The sequence below is a fragment of the Odocoileus virginianus genome, chromosome 10, assembly GCF_023699985.2.
Source record: "Odocoileus virginianus isolate 20LAN1187 ecotype Illinois chromosome 10, Ovbor_1.2, whole genome shotgun sequence".
Lineage (NCBI taxonomy): Eukaryota > Metazoa > Chordata > Mammalia > Artiodactyla > Cervidae > Odocoileus > Odocoileus virginianus.
In genome coordinates this window covers 67,719,920-67,739,114 of record NC_069683.1, presented here as the reverse complement: position 1 = coordinate 67,739,114, position 19,195 = coordinate 67,719,920, and the positions used below count along the sequence as shown (strand labels likewise).

Below are 19,195 nucleotides of genomic sequence, written 5' to 3'. Positions count from 1 at the left end.
TTCACATACTATTTGTTCCAACTTTCTGGAGTTCCCTCTCAATGTCTTTGATAAATATCTTCCTCATTTATTAAGCTTCAGATCATGTTTATATCCTCTGAGTTTTCATAATGCCAGTGATGTTTCTCTGTTTAAAGTATTTATTGAATATTTCCAACATGCACAGCGCTGAACTAAGCATCATAGGGAATATCTGCCTGAGTAAGAATAAGCTATTGTTCTCTACAATATTACAGTTTGGTGCGGCAGGCATAACTACACATAAAAAGCGAGCAATAACATATACAATCAAGACCTTAAAATTTATTTCTATAGCCTTGAGCTCTTGTTTCATCTTAGGTTAAACTGTTTTTATACATTTCTACTTAGATATTTACTCTCTAAATTCATAAAGCTCAAATGAAGTTTAACAATATCTTGTTAAACCTATACACTTTTATTACATTCTTCATAATTTTTAAAGTCAGGAAATTCCCTCAATGATCAAGATTTAAAATTTCACCCTCTTTCGATTTTTATACTTCTTTCATTTTCTTTATCCCAACATACACCAAAGTTATAATCTAGTCTTTCCATGAAATACCTTTTTCTTCTGTCTTTCTTTTGTATTTCACTACCACTCTTTTAACTCAAGTCCTTTTAAACTCATTGCTGGAATATCTCTTGATTTTCCTGCACTATCCTCTCCATACTACAATATTTTTATATCAAGAGACACTTTATTCTATATGAAACTTATCACATTATTCTTATTCTTTAATTTATTCTTTTGATGATTTACAGTATTATGTTAAATTCATGTATACAGCACCTGATTCAGTATTTTTGCAGGTTATACTAAATTATAGGTTACTGTAAGATAATGGGCATAATTGTCTATACTATACAGTATATTCTTGTTGCTTATCTATTTTATTTTGTTATTATTTTTTTAATTACACAGCATGCAGTTTCTTAGTTCCCTCACCAAGGACCGGACCTGAGCCCCCTGCAGTTTAAGGGAATCTTAACCACTGGAATACCAGGGAAGTCCCATTTATCTATTTTATATATAGCAGTTTCTATCTGTTAATCTCATACCCCTAATTTGTCCTCCCCCCTCTCTCTGGCAACCACAAGTTTGTTTCTATATCTGTATGTCTGTTTTGCATGTACATTTATCCGTATTTTTAGATTCCACATATAAGTGATATCATACAATACCTGCTTTTGTTTGACTTATTTCACTAAGCACTGTATTCTCTAGGTCCATCTATGTTGCTGCAAATGGTAGAATTTTATTCTTTATAGCTGAGTAATATTCTACCATATACATACACGTCTTCTTTTAATCCAGTCATCTGGAAAACTGGGATGTGATTTCTAAGTATTAAACTGAGCTGTTTATGTATTTTGGCTATTAGCCCCTTTTCAGTTATATCATTTACAAATATTTTCTCCAATTTTTAAAAAGTAGGTTGTCTTCTTGTTGATGGTTTCCTTTGTGGTGCAAAAGCTTTTGCATTTAATTAGATCATATTGGTTTATTTTTGCTCTTATTTCCATTGATTTAAGAGACAGATCCATAAAAATTGCTATGATTTATGTCAAAGAGTGTTATGCTTCTGTTTTCCTCTAGGAGTTTTACAGTTTTTGGTATTACATTCATGTCTTTAATCCATTTGAGTTTTTACTTTTGTACACTGTGTTAGAGAATGTTCTAATTTCATTCTGTTACATGTAGCTGTCCAGTTTTCCCTGCACTGCTTGTCTTTTCTCTATTGTGTACTCTTGTCCCCTTTGTCACAGGTTAATTGACTCTAAGTGTGTGGCTTTATTACTGGGCTCTCTATTCAGTATCACTAGTCAATGTGTCTGTTGGGCCAGTAACACTACTGTTTTGATTTCTGCGGCTTTGTAGTACAGTCAAAAGTCTGAGATGGTTCTATCTCCAGCTTTGTTCTTTATTCTCAGGATTGTTTTGTCATTTCGGGATGTTTTGTGATTCCACATAAGTTGTAGCATTATTTGTTTTAGATCTGTGAAAAAATGTCATAGGTATTTTGATAGAGATTGTATTAAATCTGTAGATTGCTTTGGGTATTACATCCATTTTAATGATATTACTCCCTCCAATCCAAGAGCATGGAATAGCTTTACATTTCTTTGAATCATCTTCAGTTTCCTTCATCAGGTTTTATAGTTTTCAGAGTACAGGCCTTTCATTTTCTTGGCTAAGTTTACTCCTAGGTATTTTATTTTTTGATGTGATTTTAAACAGGATTGTTTACTTTCTATTTCTGATATTTCATTATTAGTGTACAAAAGATGACAGATTTCTGCACATTATTCTTACATCCCAGAACCTTGCCAAATTCATTAGTTTCTAATATTAATAGTTCTTGGGTGGAGACTATAGAGTGTTATGTCATCTGCAGAGCGAGTTTTACCTCTTCATCTTCAAATTTGGATAACTTTTATTACTTTTTCTGTGGTTAGGAATTCCAACACTATGTTAAATAGAAGCACTGAAAGTGGACATTTTTGTCTTGTCTTGATTTTAAAGGAAAATTTAAAAATCTTTCACAATTGAATAAGATGTGGGCTATTGGATTTGTCATAAATGGCCTTCATTATGTTGAGATATGTTCCCTCTATACACACTGTGATGAGGGTTTCTATCATAAATAGACACTGAATTTTGTCAAGTGTTTTCTCTGTATCTATTGAGACAATCATGTAATTTTTATCTCTCCTTTTGTTAATATGGTATATCAAATCAATTGATTTATGTATCTCAAACCATCCTTGTGACCCTGAAATAAATTTAACTTGATCATGATGTATGATTCTTTTTATGTATTGTTGGATTTGGTTTGCTAATATTTTGTTGAAGATTTTTGCATCTATATTCATCAAAAATATTGGCCTATAATTTTTTCTTTTTTTGTGTAGTGTCTTTGCCTTGTTTTGGTATCAGGGTAAGGGTTGTCTTGCAGAATGAATTTGGGAGTGTTCTCATAAACTCTTTAAGTTTATGGAATAATTTGATTGGGACAGGTATTCTTCTTTATACATTTAGTAGAATTGCCCTGTGAGGCTGTCCTGTTCTGGAATTTTGTTGGCTGGGCATTTTTTTTTTTAAATTCAACTTCACATCTAGTGAATGGTCTTCTGTTCAAATTGTCTATTTCTTCTTGACTGTCTTGGCAGCTGTATGTTTCAAGAAATTTGTCCACTTCTTGTAGGCTGTCTAATCTATTGGCATATAAACTGTTCACAATACTCTATTATGATTTTTTTTTTGTATCTCTGTGGTATTGGTTGTTATTTATCCTCTTTATTTTCTTATTTTATTTGGATCCTCTCTCTTTTCTTCTTGGTGAGCCTGTTTTTTTTCCCAAAAAACTAGTTCTTGGTTTCATTCATCTTTTCTACTGTGTTTTTTCTCTCCTAGGAAATGACTTTTAAAAAAATTGAAGCACGGTTGATTTACAATATTGTATTAGGTGTACAGTAAAGTGATTCAGTTATATATACACATATATATTTCAGATTATTTATATTTTAGATTATTATAGATATTAACTATAGTTCCTTATGCTATGCAATAAATCCTTCTGGCTTATTTATTTTATATATAAGTGGTTTGCATCTGTTAATTCCATATTCCTAATTTATCCCTCCTTTCCCATTTGTTAACCATACATTTGTTTTCTATGCCTGTGAGTTGGTTTCTGTTTTGTATACATCAATAGATTCATTTCTATTATTTTTCAGATTCCACATGTATGTGATATCATTATTTCCTTCCTTCTGCTAACTTTGGGCTTTTTTTATTCTTTTTCTAATTCTTTTAGGTGATAGGTTAGGTTGTTTGAGATTTTTTCTTATTTCTTGAGGAAGGACTGTATTGCTATGAACTAACCTCTTAGAACTGCTTTTGCTGTATCACATAAATTGGAAAGCTTTGCTTCCCATTTCATTTGTTTTGAGGTATTTTCTGATTTACTCTTTGATTTATTCGTTACCCCCTTTTTTTAGTAGCATGTTGTGTGGTCTCCACATGTTTATTCTTTTCTGTTTTTCTTTCTGTAGTTGATTTCAGTTTCATACCCTTGAGGTTGGAAAAGAAAAAGCTTGATATAATTTCTATCCTCTTAAATTTGTTGAGTCTTGTTTTGAGACCTAGTATGTGATATATGTTAGTTGTTCAGTCATGTCTGACTCTTTGCGACTGGGTGGACTGTTATCCACCAGGCTCCCCTGTCCATGGAATTCACCAGGCAAGAATAGTGGAGTAGGTAGCCATTCCCTTAACCAGGAGATCTTCCTTACTCAGGGATCAAACCTGGATATCCTGCATTGCAGGTGGATTCTGTACAGTCTAAGCCATCAGAGAAGCCCCGTGGACTGCAAAGAGACCAAACCAGTCAGTCCTAAAGAAAATCAACCTGGAATAGTCATTGGAAGGACTGACGCTAAAGCTCCAATACTTTGACCACCTGATGCAAAGAGCTGACTCATTAGAAAAGACCCTGATGCTGGGAAAGAAGAAGGCAAAAGAAGAGGGTGGCAGAGGATGAAATGGTTAGATAGTATCACTGACTCAGTGGACATGAATTTGAGCAAACTCCAGGAGATTGTGAAGGACAGGAAAGCTTGGCATGCTGCAGTTCATGGGGTGGCAAAGAATTACTTTACCACAATTGCCTTATTGACTTTCTTTCTGGATGATCTGTTCATTGATATCAGTGGGGTGTTAAAGTCTCCTGTAATTATTGCACTATTGTCAATTTCTCCTTTTATGTTTGTTATTGTTTATACAGTTAGGTACTATTGTATTGGGTATGTATATGTCAAAGACTATATATCCTCTTCTTGTACTGATCTCTTTTTATCATTATATAGCACTCTTTTTGTCTTTCACTAAGCCTTTGTTTTGTTGTCATCTCCATTTGCATAAAATATCCTTTTCTGTATCCTCACTTTGTTTGTATCTTTTGCCTTAAGTAAATCTCTTGCAGGCAGCACATCGAAGGGTCTTTTTAAAAATTCAAGTAGCTATCTGTGTCTTTTGATTGAAGCATTAATCCATTGATATGTAAAGTAATTTATTAATAGGTATATACTTATTACCAATTTATTACTTGTTTTCAAGTTGCTTTGTCATTTTTCTCTCTTTTTGTCTCTCTCTTTTTCTGGTTTGATGATTTTCTTTTGTAGTATGCTTGAGTTCCATGCTTCCTGTTTGTTTTGTATCTATTTGTGAAACCATGGTAAACCGTAATTATGTCTACTTGCTTTAAACTCATAGTCATTTAAATTCACATTCTAAGAGATCTACATTTTTCATTACTCTCCCCCACATTTTGTGTTTCTGATGTAATTTTTTACATCTTCATGTTTATCCCATAACTATTGTAGTTATAGTTTTTTTTTTTTTTACAATTTTTGTCTTTTAATTTATGTACTAGCTTATTTAAGTAATCTTCAATCCCCACTATATATGTCTTTCCTATTGGGGTTTTCCCTTTCCTATAGATTCTTCTTTTTCATTTTGAGAAGACCCTTCAACATTTCTTTTAGAGTAGGTTTATTATTGCTGAATTCTTTTAGTTTTTGCTTGTCTGAGGAGTTCTTTATCTCATCTTCTATTCTAAATGATAATCTCACTGGGTAGACTATCTGAGGTTGCAGGTTCCTCTGCCCTTTTAATTTACTTAACTTTCTATGTCTCTCACTTTAGGTGAAAGAGTTACCTATTACAGTCTTGAAGGGGTATTCTTATATGGGTGTGTCCCTATGCAGACTGTGTGTGCCCAATGTATTTGGAGGGAGGACTGGATTAGATGTGCATGCAAGTCATGTCTTTCCTCATGGTATGCTGGCCTCTACCACACTGGAAAGGCAGTATGGCTGGTAATGGAGGAGTTAGAGCCTGTGCAAGGTGTGGGACAGTACTTCTTCTATGTTCAGTGGCCATCACTGTCCTGTCAGGGGTGAGATCTGCTCCTAAGTTGTGGGAGCAAAAGCCCTCAAATTTGGGCTCAAGCTTGTTCTGCTTCCTTTAGGTGTGTATTTTTCCTTCTCCCTGCACTAGGCTTGAACATGGCATGGTGGTTGTGGGAATTCAAGCACCTGCACTGCCATCAAAGTCTGGGCTAGTTCTTGGGTGCTATTTGAGTAAGCACCAGAAATGGACACTGCTCTATCTAGACTATATCCCTGGCCCCCAGGACACATTTGGATCCTTAGATTGACTATTTTCCCAGGTCCTGAATACCTGAGACCCAGGGCCATTGTGGCTTGGAGTAAGCAGGGTGACATTTATGTGGCTCAGACGGGGGTATGTGACATGGCGGCAGCTACTAGGGTACACCTCTCTCTGCCCTGTCTGGTGGCAAGCTAACATTTGCACTCTCCTCATGAGTGGAGTCTAGGCTTTGCTAGCCTTCCCAGTGGTTCTCCAAGCAGCCAGAGGGGCTTGTCTTCTATGTGCAGGACTCCAGGATGGGGATGCCCAGTCTAGAGTTGGACTCACTCACTTCTCAGGGTGTCTGCCTGTATGATCTCCTTTTTCCTTTCAGTCCTCTCCCAGAGGCAGACTCCTTACCTGATGCTTTTCTTCCTATCCTGCCTGATTACATGTGTATCTTTCTTACAACCTTGGTTATATAAGGGTCCTTCTGTAAGTTTCCAGTTAGCTTTCCATGAATTTTTCCACATGTGGATGTATTTTTGAATTGTTTGTTATGGGAGGTAAGCTCAGGTCCTCTTCAGCTCCCATTTTTTATACTCCACTTCTTACATTTCTGATTAATCAGCATTCTTAAACATTTATGTCTCTTCTCTGCCATAAAGGGCATTTTGATTTTTTACTTCTCTTATCTTTTCCTTCTAATCTCAAAATATTTTTATTCTTTATTAGATCTGTCTTTTTCTTTTTTTAGAAGTTTTTATTGAATTTGTTACAATACTGCTTCTGTTCTGTCTTTTTTGGCCATGAGGCATATGGAATCTGAGCTCCCCAACCAAGGATCAAACCTGCACCCTCTGGAAGACAAAGTCTTAACCACTGGATGAACAGGGAGGTCCCACCTTTTCTCACTATACAAAATAGTACTATTTTAGTTTAGGTAGTAATGATCTGTCACTTGCATTAGCCCATCAAGTTTCTCTAGTCTCCTTGCTTCCAGTTTCTTTCCATTCTTTTCATTCTCCAACATTCATACCAATTATCTTCCAATATAAAGAGGACTATGTCACTCTGTTTAAAACCTCCATTGGCTTTCTACTAGTTATAGGATGAAATAAAAACCTTCTAGCTTCTAGCTCAAATACAAGCATTCACATCTGACCTCAATCTACATTTCTAGATAATCTCTCATCGTACCAGCAACATATATTACAGTCTTGTTACTCTGAACAAATTCTATTTCCTCAGGTGTCTTTGCCTTTTACAACACTGTAGGCCTGAACATGCCAGAAATCAAGCTGTACTTCTTTAGTAGACAATTTGTACTCATCCTTTAAGTCTCCAACTTTAAATTTTGTACTTCATCACTTGTGTGTGTATGCTTAGTCACTCAGTTGTATCCAACTCTTTGCGACCCCATGAACTGTAGCTTGCCAGGCTCCCCTGTCCATGGGATCCTCCAGGCAAGAATACTAGAGTGGGTAGCCATTCCCTTCTCCTGGGTATCTTTCTGAGCCAACAATCAAACTCATGTCTCCTGTACTAAAGGTGGAGTCTTTAGTGACTGAGCCACCAGGAAAGCCCTTTATCACTTTGCTAGTATTTCTGTAACTGCCCACATTTCACAGTATTGTTTGAGTCTTACAGTGTAATTACCATTACACAGTATTATAACTGCAAACACTTCTTGGGTGGAGGACTATACTTCATTCATATTATAACTCTTGCTAATCAATGTACAGCACATAATAGGTACTTAAGACTTTACATTTTTATCTTCTACCTTTCTAGACTGCATTTCTGTTACTCATTAGTTTGACATCCATATTTAACAGGATAATAGTTCTTCCATCATAAGGGAAAAGGCCATATTTTGACCCAACATCCCCTTTGGCTACTGTTCTACCACTCTTTTCCTTTCACAGACAAGCTGCAGTTGGTATTTTTTCTTTCTCGCTCAGCAGTTTCCTCTCAACTCATTGCAGTCTCTTTTCTGTCTCCATCCCTCCACTGAAATTTCTTTGAGAAAAACTGCCAAAGTGACTTTTCTGTTTTGAATTATATGGGGCATATTCCCTCTAAGCTGGATATTTTCTTTTTGCCATTCCAGATTCATTTCCCACACTTAGCTAGGCAGAGACTGAATGATACCCTGCCTTTTGATTTATGGCTGTTTTGAACAAAGAAAGGGACTAGCGAGAGGTGGGAATGTGACCGAACAAAGTGGTTTTTGATAATCACTTCTCAGGCTTCCTCTCCACTTGACTTGGTTTAGCAGTGGCAATGGTCCTCTACCTAGTAGCCCTCTTATACAGCTACAGCTGTTTACAGTTTAGGTTTGTGGTGAAAATACTGAGTTTGCTGTCAGTTTTGGGGTGGCTTCATCATCCTCTGTTGGCCTCCCAGTCTCTTTACTAACCTCTTTTCAGTTACCCCTTTTAAATACTACATGTTTTCTGCCAGTGTCCCAGCTGGTAAAACTTCTCATATTAATGATTACCTAGAAGCCATTTGATTTCCGTAAGCTTTTTCCCCATGAAAGTCTATACTTGCTTAGTTCCATCTTCTCCCTATATATGGCCTCTAGCAACTACTGTTTCTATCTGTAGGCTTCTCTTTTTTCACTTTCCTATATATTGCTCTTCTGTCGTGCTCTATCCTAGTTCTGCTGCCATAGTACATAATCTCCACTGCTGACCCCATCCATTGTTTCGGCTTCTAATGTCTAAGTCTAGACCTTTCTCTTGAGCCCCAGACCTAAGTATTTTCAGTCACAGACACTGAAATAGTCTGTGCTGTCCTCTTTCAATCAGCTATCCACACTTGTTCACCACAGAGAAGGATATGTTGTTAAACAGGAAAAGTGGATCTTATTACCCATCTGCTTAAATCCTTCACTGATGCCTCTTAAACTTTCAGGATAAAGCTTATATGCCTTAGCATACAGGTGTATTTACTTCTCCAATCTCATACCTAATGAAGCTATTGCTATTTTGTATTCTGTTATTCAGCCATACTCTTACTCCTGGAACATATCATTCCTTCTACTACTCTTGGCCTTTCCACATTCTCATCCCTCTGTCTGGAATACCATCTACCCCCTTGTTTCATGATTAACTCCTATTTTCTTCAAAGTTTTGCTGAAGATTCTTCTATTCCATGAGGTCTTTCTTGAACTATAATAAAGACTTGAGAGAATGAATTTAATTGTTCTTAGATCTCATTAAGGGAACAGTTTGCCACAGGTATTCTAAAATTGGAAATACTTTAGTATATACATTATAAATAGGTAAAATATTAACATACTCTACATATGAATTATGTATATATATCTTTATATAAGTAAACATTAAATATTATTATTATTACCTATTTGGTACTGTTCTATAATTTTTAAAGCATTATTTCACTTTCTCCTAGATTATATTTGGGATTATATTTTTGAATATTATATTTCTCCATATCCCCTTCACAATGGCTGATCTACTGCTGTGTACATAGTAGGTTCAAGAAACATTTATAGTAAATAAATGGAAAATACAGGATGTCAGAGGGTACTCTCTAGTTGGTTGGTCCATCCTACTGAATCAAGATGATTCATTAAAACTAACCTAGAGAGGAACCAGGAGGCACTGTAGTAGTTTTTTTTAAAGATATCCATCCAGGAAAGATTTTCAGTGAGGAAAAACCCATAAAGTTCTACCATAAAGTTACTCTTTTTATCTAAATTTATATCACTGTTGTTCAACTTTTTTTTCCCTCTCAGTAAAACCAGTATCAATACTTTGAAATGGTTTTTATGATAGTTCCCATAGAAAATTACTCAACATAAGCAACACTGTAAAACTAAAGACAAGAAATTAAAATTTTTACTTACTCTTGAAGCAATTTGTATTACACTCTACCTCAATTCAATGTGTGAAAATAAAATAGTATACTATAAAATAGAGGTGAGGAGTAATTGATGAAAAGGCCTGTAAACTCAGCAACTAGAGAGCTATTTAATTACCATATATTAGTAACTATACATGATAATCATAAGTTACTTACCTCCAGTTTATTATTGGTCTGTGGGAAGAGGGAAGGTTTACTTCTGATTTTAGGTTGGATTCCTGAATTTGTTTGAGGGCATCTTCTAATGGAAGAACTGGTCTTTGAAGAACTAAGGAAATAATAAAGATCATATAGTACTGAATCACTTCAACAATCTCTTTATACATAATTTAATTGGTCAATGATAAAATACTATCTTAAAACTTTTGTGACAAATTTATTTTGAACAATATATTTTCAATTAGCAATAATCGCGCCTTGGGTAAACCTCATTGGCTATGATACTGCCATCGTGCAAAGCTTGAACAGTATATTTTAAATTTAAACATCCACTTCCCAATAAGAAATAGTTATTTCAAAATTCTCATCACCAATTTTAAGACTACTTTTTTGGAAAAATGAAATCTGAGAAATGTCCAGGCTCTTTGATCTGGCATGCAAACCCCATTATATCTAACCTTATAATTCCATAAATTTCTGACAAAATTTACAAATAACCTTATGAAGAAAAGGGGAAGATATAAAAATAGCAGTTAACATTTATTGAGCATTTACTGTTAAAGACATTATTTTTGAGCACTGTATAAGTATTAACTACTTTATTCTCACTAAGGGCTTTGAAAGAAAGAAAGTGTTAATCACTAAGTCGTGTCCAACTCTTTGGAACCCGATGGACTGAAGCATGCCAGGCTCCTCCGTCCATGGGATTCTCCAGGCAAGAATACTGGAGTGGGTTGCCACATTCTTTTCTAAGAGATCTGTCCAACCCAGAGATTGAACCTGGGTCTCCTGCCTTTCAGGCAGATTCTTTACTGACTGAGCCACCAGAGAAGCCCCAATCTCCATTTGCAACTGAGGAAACTGAAACAAGGCCTAGTAACTTGTTCAGGGTCACACATTACATGGACACTCATCCACATATCACTCTGCACAACCTCTAATCCAACCTTCGCTCCCATAAGTATCCACTTTCCAAAGTATTTCCACTGTGCACTTTGGTACACACCTTCTTGTTCAACTTGAAACAAACCTTCTATTTAAAGGATATTGCTTTCCTGCAGTCCTCTTAGGGGGAGATACAAGTAACTACAAATAACTGAGGGCCTGAAGATAAGATAGCTGACTTTCTAGCTCTCCAATGATGCTACCAAGCTATTTTTTCCTCTTTTCTCCTTTAAAAAAACCCATATCATCATGATTTTGATGTTTGTTATTAACCTTAAAATTTTTAAGCAAAATCAGTATGTTACGATGAATGTGTTAGTTCAAACTTGAACTCTAGAGTCAAAGGGTGATTGCATAAAATACTAGTGAAAAATGCTAGTTATGAGATGGTTTGCTGGATATTCTAACCATGAAGGACCAATCCTCTTGAGGCAGAAACTATCAAGCCTTAGATTTTGATTGTTTTTCTAATGAGCATAAGCAATGTCCCAAATTGTTGTTTATTGGTAAAACTAATGGCTAGCTGCATAGCCTGATGAATGTTAAAAATGAACTTTCTTTGTTGAAATTAAAGATATTCAAGACAGGTGGACTTTCCTAAAATACTTTAATCACTCCCTACCCTTGCATGAACAGAGAATAAGAATCTAGGGAGTCTATACCCTATACCTTTACAGGTGGCATTGAGGTTTGACCTCTAATTAGTCTTGGCTCCAGCTGTTAAACAGGAACATCCCTGATTGTACACTGCCAGAAGGCACATACTTTTGTCTCTAGAATGTGACTGTGTAAGTCTGAATGGATCTTCACATAAAGTGTAGTCAGAGCACCTAAGATAAGAGCTGGGGCTTTATTGAACTTAGTGAAAAAGTTACACTGATTTTTTTGTGTGTGGTTTGTTAAAAACAATGTTTAGTTGAGCTAGATTATAGCTTGAGATTTGCTTTAATTAACACCACTTACTATCAAAGAGAATTAAAAACTACTTTTAAAACTAACCTGGGTCATTGACAAACACTCATTGCTGTTTATTGTTGTTATTATATAATGATGTCCTGGTCAGTACCTCATACTTAATGATGAATATTCAAGTCTACATTTTTTGAGTATTAATTGTGTATTAGGGCTTTATTATTTCATTTAAACTACTAGGCTCCTCTTTCTAGTTCTTTTGCCCTGATAGTGTAACTCCAACAATTCTCTGACTCCGACAATTTTCTGAACTCATTAAAACCCCCAACCCATCCCTTTTTCATAGCAAGGGGAAGCATTAGCTATCATGCATATTGGGTGAACTCTTGGTATAACTCTAATATTTGAGAACAAACTAAATGAATAGACAATTAAGTAAACAGTTGTTTATCACAGCTTTGTTGTTCTTCATTCATGACAGTAAACTTCCTTAAAATTTTGATATTTTGTACAGGTAACATATGTATATTTAGAAATCAAAAAAATATAACACAAATTTGGAAGTTTTGCTCTAACTGGTATTTGTGTATTCTTTCACTGTTTATGCAGATATAAACATACATAAATATATATTCTATTTTTAAAAGTTGAAGTATAGTTAATTTATAATCCTAGCTTAGTTTCAGGTACACAACCAGATATTCTATATTCTTATAGATTATATTATTTCTAAAGTTATTAAAAATAATGGTTATGTTTCCCTGTGAGGTACAATATATCCCTGTTGCTTATCTATTTTATTCATATTAATAGTAGTTTGTGTATTTTAACCCATACCCCTATTTGTCCCTCCTTTTTCACTCTCCCACGGGTAATCACTAGTTTGTTCTCTATATCTCTAAGGATTTTTTATTTATTTATTTGGGCTGTTGCTGGATCTGTGTTGTTTGGTGCAGGCTTTCTTTAGCAGGGGTGAGCGGGAACTACTCCTGGCTGCAGTGCGCAGGCTTAGGGCAGTGGCTTCTCCTGTTGCAGAGCACAGGCTCCAGAGTGCGGGCTCAGGAGTTGTGGTGTGTGGGCCTATTGCTCTGTGGCATGTGGAATTTTCCCAGACTAGAGACTGGACCCGTGTCCCTTGCATTGACAGACAGATTGCTAAATACTGCACCACCAGGGAAGTCTTGTTTGTTTTTCTTAAACATACACTCACTTATTTTTTTAAGATTTTCATATAAGTGATAACATATTTATTTTTAAATGTAAGTTTGTCTTTGACATTTTAATAAGCATAATACTAAGTCCATCCACATTGCTGCAAATGGTGGAATTTCATTCTTTTTATAGCTGAGTAATATTCCATTACTGTTCAATACCCCATGAATGGTATGAAAAGGTAAAAAGATAGGACAGTGAAAGATGAACTCCCCAGGTCAGAGGGTGCCAAACATGCTACTGGACATCACTGGAGAAATAACTACAGAAAGAATGAAGAGACGGAGCCAAAGCAAAAACAACACACAGTTGTGGATGTGACTGGTGATGGAAGTAAAAGTCCAATGCTGTAAAGAGCAATATTGCATGGGAACCTGGAATGTTAGGTCCATGAATCAAGGCAAATTGGAAGTGGCCAAACAGGAGATGGCAACAGTGAACGTTGATATTTTAGGAAACAGCAAACTAAAATGGACTGGAATGGGTGAATTTAACTCAGATGACCATTATATCTACTACTGTGGGCAAGAATTCCTTAGAAGAAATGGAGTAGCCATCATAGGCAACAAAAGAGTCTAAAATGCAGTGCTTGGGTGCAATCTCAAAAACGACAGAATGATCTCTGTTTATTTCCAAGGCAAATCATTCCATATTACAATAATCCAAGTCTACGCCCCGAATAGTAATGGTGAAGAAGCTGAAGTTGAGTGGGTCTGTGAAGACCTTCTAGAACTAATAACACCCAAAAAAGATGTCCTTTTCATTATAGGGGACTGGAATGCATAAGTAGGAAGTCAAGAAACACCTGGAGTAACAGGCAAATCTGGCCTTGGAGTACACAATTAAGCAGGGCAAAGGCTAACCAAGTTTTGCCAAGAGAAGGCACTGGTCATAGCAAACACAATTATACAGTGGAAGTGACAAATAGATTCAAGAGATAGATCTGATAGACAGAGTTCCTGAAGAACTATGGACAGAGGTTCATGACATTGTACAGGAGGCAGGGGATCAAGACCATCCCCAAGAAAAAGAAATGCCAAAAGGCAAAATGGCTGTCTGAGGAGGCTTTACAAATAGCTAAGAAAAGAAGAAATGTAAAAGGCAAAGGAGAAAATGGAAGATATACCCATTTGAATACTGCATTTGAATGCAGAGTTCCAAAGAATAGCAAGGAGAAAAAAGAAAGCCTTCCTCAGTGATCTGTGCAAAGAAATAGAGGAAAACAATAGAATGGGAAAGACTAGAGATCTCTTCAAGAAAATTAGAGATACCAAGAGAACATTTCATGCAAAGATGGGCTCAATAAAGGGCAGAAACGGTAGGGACCTAACAGAAGCAGAAGACAGTAAGAAGAGGTGACAAGAATACACAGAAGAACTGTAAAAAAAAGATATTCACGACCCAGATAATCACGGTGGTGTGATCACTCACCTAGAGCCAGACATCCTGGAATGCAGTCAAGTGGGCCTTAGGAAGCATCACTATGAACAAAGCTAGCGGAGGTGATGGAATTCCAGTTGAGCTATTTCAAATCCTAAAAGATGATGCTGTGAAAGTGCTGCACTCAATATCCCAGCAAACATGGAAAACGCAGCAGTGGCCACAGGACTGGAAAAGGTCAGTTTTCATTCCAATCCCAAAGAAAGGCAATGCCAAAGAATGCTCAAACTACTGCACAATTGCATTCATCTCACATGCTAGTAAAGTAATGCTCAAAATTCTCCAAGCCAGGCTTCAACAGTATGTGAACTGTGAAATTCCAGATGTTCAAGCTGGATTTAGAAAAGGCAAAGGAACAAGAGATCAAATTGCCAACATCTGCTGGATCATCAAAAAAGCAAGAGTGTTCCAGAAAAAACATCTACTTTTGATTTATTGACTATGCCAAAGCCTTTGACTGTGTGGATCACAACAAACTGTGAAAAATTTTTCAAGAGATTGGAATACCAGACCATTTGATCTGCCTCTTGAGAAATCTGTATACAGGTCAGAAAACAACAGTTAGAACTGGACATGGAAGAACAGACTGGTTCCAAACCGGGAAAGGAGTATGACAAGGCTGTATACTGTCACCCTGCATATTTAACTTACATGCAGAGTACATCATGAGAAACGCTGGGCTGGATGAAACAGAAGCTGGAATCAAGATTTTCGAGAGAAATGTCAATAATTTCAGATATGCAGATGACACCACCCTTATGGCAGAAAGCAAAGAAGAACTAAAGAGCCTCTTGATGAAAGTGAAAGAGGGGAGTGAAAAAGTTGGCTTAAAACTCAAGGTTCAGAACACTAAGATCATGGCATCTGGTCCCATCATTTCATGGCAAATAGATGGGGAAACAATGGAAACAGTGAGAGACTTTAGTTTTTTTGGCTCCAAAATCACTGCAGATGGTGACTGCAGCTGTGAAATTAAAAGACACTTACTCCTTGGAAGGAAAGTTATGACCAACCTAGATAGCATATTAAAAAGCAGAGACATTACTTTGCCAACAAAAGTTCCATATAGTCAAAGCTATGGTTTTTCCAGTATTGATATATGGATGTGAGAGTTGGACCACAAAGAAGGCTGAGCACCAAAGAATTGATGCTTTTAAGCTGTAGTGCTGGAGAAGACTCTTGAGAGCCCCTTGGACTACAATGAGATCCAACCAGTCCATCCTAAAGGAGATCAGTTCTGGGTGTTCATTGGAAGGACTGATGTTGAAGCTGAAACTCCAATACTTTGGCCACCTGGTGTGAAGAGCTGACTCATTTGAAAAGACCCTGATCCTGGGAAAGATTGAAGGTGGAAGGGGATGACAGAGGATGAGATGGTTGGATGGTATCACCGACTCAATGGACATGAGTTTGAGTAAGCTCTGGGATTTGGTGATGGACAGGAAGGCCTGGTGTGCTGCAGAGTTCGGAAAGGACTGTGCGACTGAACTGAACTGAATATTCCATTATATATATTTTCCTTAATTCAGTAAGCATTATCATTTTGCTTTGAATACTCTGGTAAACTATTTCTGTTTCATTTTTTTTTCTCTCGCTCTTTCAATTGAGATCAGTTTCTCTATTTTCTGAATTTGCTTAACAGTCTCCATCTCTATGAAATTAGGTGAAACAGTTACCAATTCTATTTGAAGGGGTGTTATTTTGTGGGAGCAGCCCTATACAGCCTGTGTGTCCAACAGTTTTGGTGGGATAGCTGGATTTGACATGAACGCAGGTCACATCTTTTCTCAAGTTGTGCTCTCATATCACACAGGGCATGCTTCCATACATATCACTTTGGAAGGATTGGGGCTGGGGAGGAAAGGCTAGGGCCAGAGCCAAGAGTGAGCTAGGCCTTCGCCTGTCATCAGGGAGTACCACCACCCTACCAGGGTTGGGTCCCAAGTTCCTGGAATAGAAGCTCTGAGGAGCAGGTCTGAGCTAGCTCAGGTGTGAGCTTTTCTCTCTCCCAACATCAGCACTCTGGCCCCTGAGGTGAGCCGTGCTGGAGCAAGAGGGGCAAGTATGAACTCCTAGTGTGTGACCAGGTGCAGGGTGCAACAGTTTGGCCACAGAGAGTTTAGGCTGCTTCTGATGTGCTGCCTGTGCCAGTGCCCATAATGGCTGTCCTTGCCCAAAGGATGCCACTTTTGTTCTGAGCTACCTCTGTGTCTCCTGGCTGAGTTCTTCCTTGGCTGGGGCAACCCTCTCTCCAGTGTGGAGCTCAGGCTGGGTGTACTCCCAAGCAGTTTCAGGAGACCAGCCAGTCAACTGTGCAGTCTCAATCTGCCTTCTCTGCCCTCTTTTGGGAATAAGTGTGTGCGCACGCCTCCCAAGTGGAGTCCAGGCTTCTTGCAGCCCTCCTATTAGTCCCACCAGCCCTCCAGTCAGCCTAGGGGCTCATCTCCCTTGTGCTGGGTACCAGGACGGGGGGTCTAGTATGTGGCTTGAACCGTTCACTCCCCAGAGAGGATTTCTGTCTGTGTAATCTCCCTTTTCCTTTGGGTATCCCTCCGGACATAGGTCCTCCATTGACTGCTTCTCTTTCCTCCCTATCTTATTCTATGAAGATCTTTTTTTTTCAGCCTTGGTTGTACAGGAGTCTTTCTGTCAGTTTCCAGTTAGTTTTCAGCAAGAACTTTTCCATATGTAGATATATTTTTGATGTGTTTGTTGGGGAGGTGAGTTCCATATCCTCCTATGCCACCATGTTGATCTCCTCCCTTAACATACTTCAGCAAGAACTTTTCCATGTGTAGATATATTTTTGATGTGTTTGTTGGGGAGGTGAGTTCCATATCCTCCTATGCCACCATCTTGATCTCCTCCCTTAACATACATTTTAATTTCCTCCTTTTCTTACAAAGAAGTCAGAATATTAAGCATACTTATCTGAACCTTGTTTTTATACTTAATAATAAATATATCCTGGAAAGTGTTTTAAAAAGCAGAGACATCATTTTGCCAACAAAGCTCCATCTACTCAAAGCCATGGTTTTTCAGTGGTCATGTATAGATGTGAGAGCTGGACCATAAAGAAGGCTGGGTGCTGAAGAATTGATGCTTTTGAACTGTGGTGCTGGAGAAGATTCTTGAGAGTCCCTTGGACTGCAAGGAGATCAACCAGTCAATCCTAAAGGAAATAAACCCTGAATATTCATTGGAAGGACTGATGCTAAAGCCCCAGTAGTGTGGCCACCTGATGCGAAGAGCTGATTCACTGGAAAAGATCCCTGATGATGGGAAAGACTGAGGGCAAGAGAAGAAGGGGGAAACAGAGGATGAGATGATTGGATGGCATCACTGACTCAATGGACATGAGTTTGAGCAAACTCGGGGAGATAGTGGAGGACAGGGAAGCCTGGTGTGCTGCAGTCCATGGGGTTGCAAAGAGTTGGATACAACGACCGAACGACAACAAATCCTGGAAATCAGGGACAGATCCAGGTTTTATGAAAGTATAAGGCTTATATAATTTGGGGGCCCAATTAAGAAAAAATAATGCAAAATTACTAATACAAAATTAGATGTAGGGACCCTGACAGAGAGAGGTCCTGAAACTTGAACCTTATTGACTTCATGGTAAATTTACGTCTGCTGGACATCATTCCATATCAGTCTGTAAATTGTTTCTTCTTTTCAATAGCTGCATAATATTCTATTGAGTGAATGTACATGCCGTTTGTTTTTACTAACACTCTGACTCTCTGTACCTAGGCCCTTGGGTAGTCAGCACTCTTTCTGGGTGAATGATACCCAGGAGGGTGAGTACTCTGAGGCATTTATCACAACCAAGTACATCCTCTTTCTTAAGAAAAACTACCTTTTCTTTTGCCTCTTATACAATTTTCTTTATTTGCTTTTATTTCCCATTCTGTTTTCCTGATAACTACTGCTCAAAATCCATTTTCAGGTTTTTTTTTCTACCTATAATAAATGGTAGTCATTTAGGTCTTATTTTTAGGCTCTATCTTCAATCTGTACTCTATATCTAACATTCACCTTATCTTTGCACATGGCTTCCTTTACTAACTACGTATCTTTTCATTGGTGACTCAAATACAATTTCTATTCTATATCTTTTTCTTAAGTTTCAGTTAGATTTTTCTAGTTGTTGACTTGATTTCCTCATTTGCATGGATCAAGGAAGACTCAAAATCAATGAATTTAAAACTTAATGATCTTTCATACCTCTAACCTAATTCTTTTCCTTTATTTGTAATCTTGATTAATATCATCATCCAGGAAAATAATTAATTCATTAACAAAGTAGTTATCAAGTGCTAAATATTTGTAAGGTTCTCTGCCAAGTCCTAGGGGCACTGTTCTCCTAGTCTTTGATCCAGCACTCTTGATAAATTAGTAACTCAATCTATTGATTATATATCCTGAATATATTACCTCCTATCTCTAAAT

At 37.2% G+C, this 19,195-nt stretch overlaps 1 protein-coding gene and 1 pseudogene across 6 annotated transcripts in view; both read right to left on the bottom strand.

Moving 5' to 3' along the window:
* CEP126 (centrosomal protein 126) overlaps window positions 1-19,195 on the bottom strand; it is a 115,756-nt gene that overhangs the window by 55,749 nt on the left and 40,812 nt on the right. For all 6 annotated transcript variants that reach the window (XM_020879388.2, XM_070473670.1, XM_070473669.1 and 3 more), the window contains exon 4: window positions 10,229-10,340. In XM_020879388.2, the coding sequence (XP_020735047.2) occupies window positions 10,229-10,340 (112 nt within the window). The remainder of the gene's footprint in view (window positions 1-10,228; window positions 10,341-19,195) is intronic.
* On the bottom strand, window positions 10,402-10,533 carry LOC139037277 (U4 spliceosomal RNA; annotated as a pseudogene).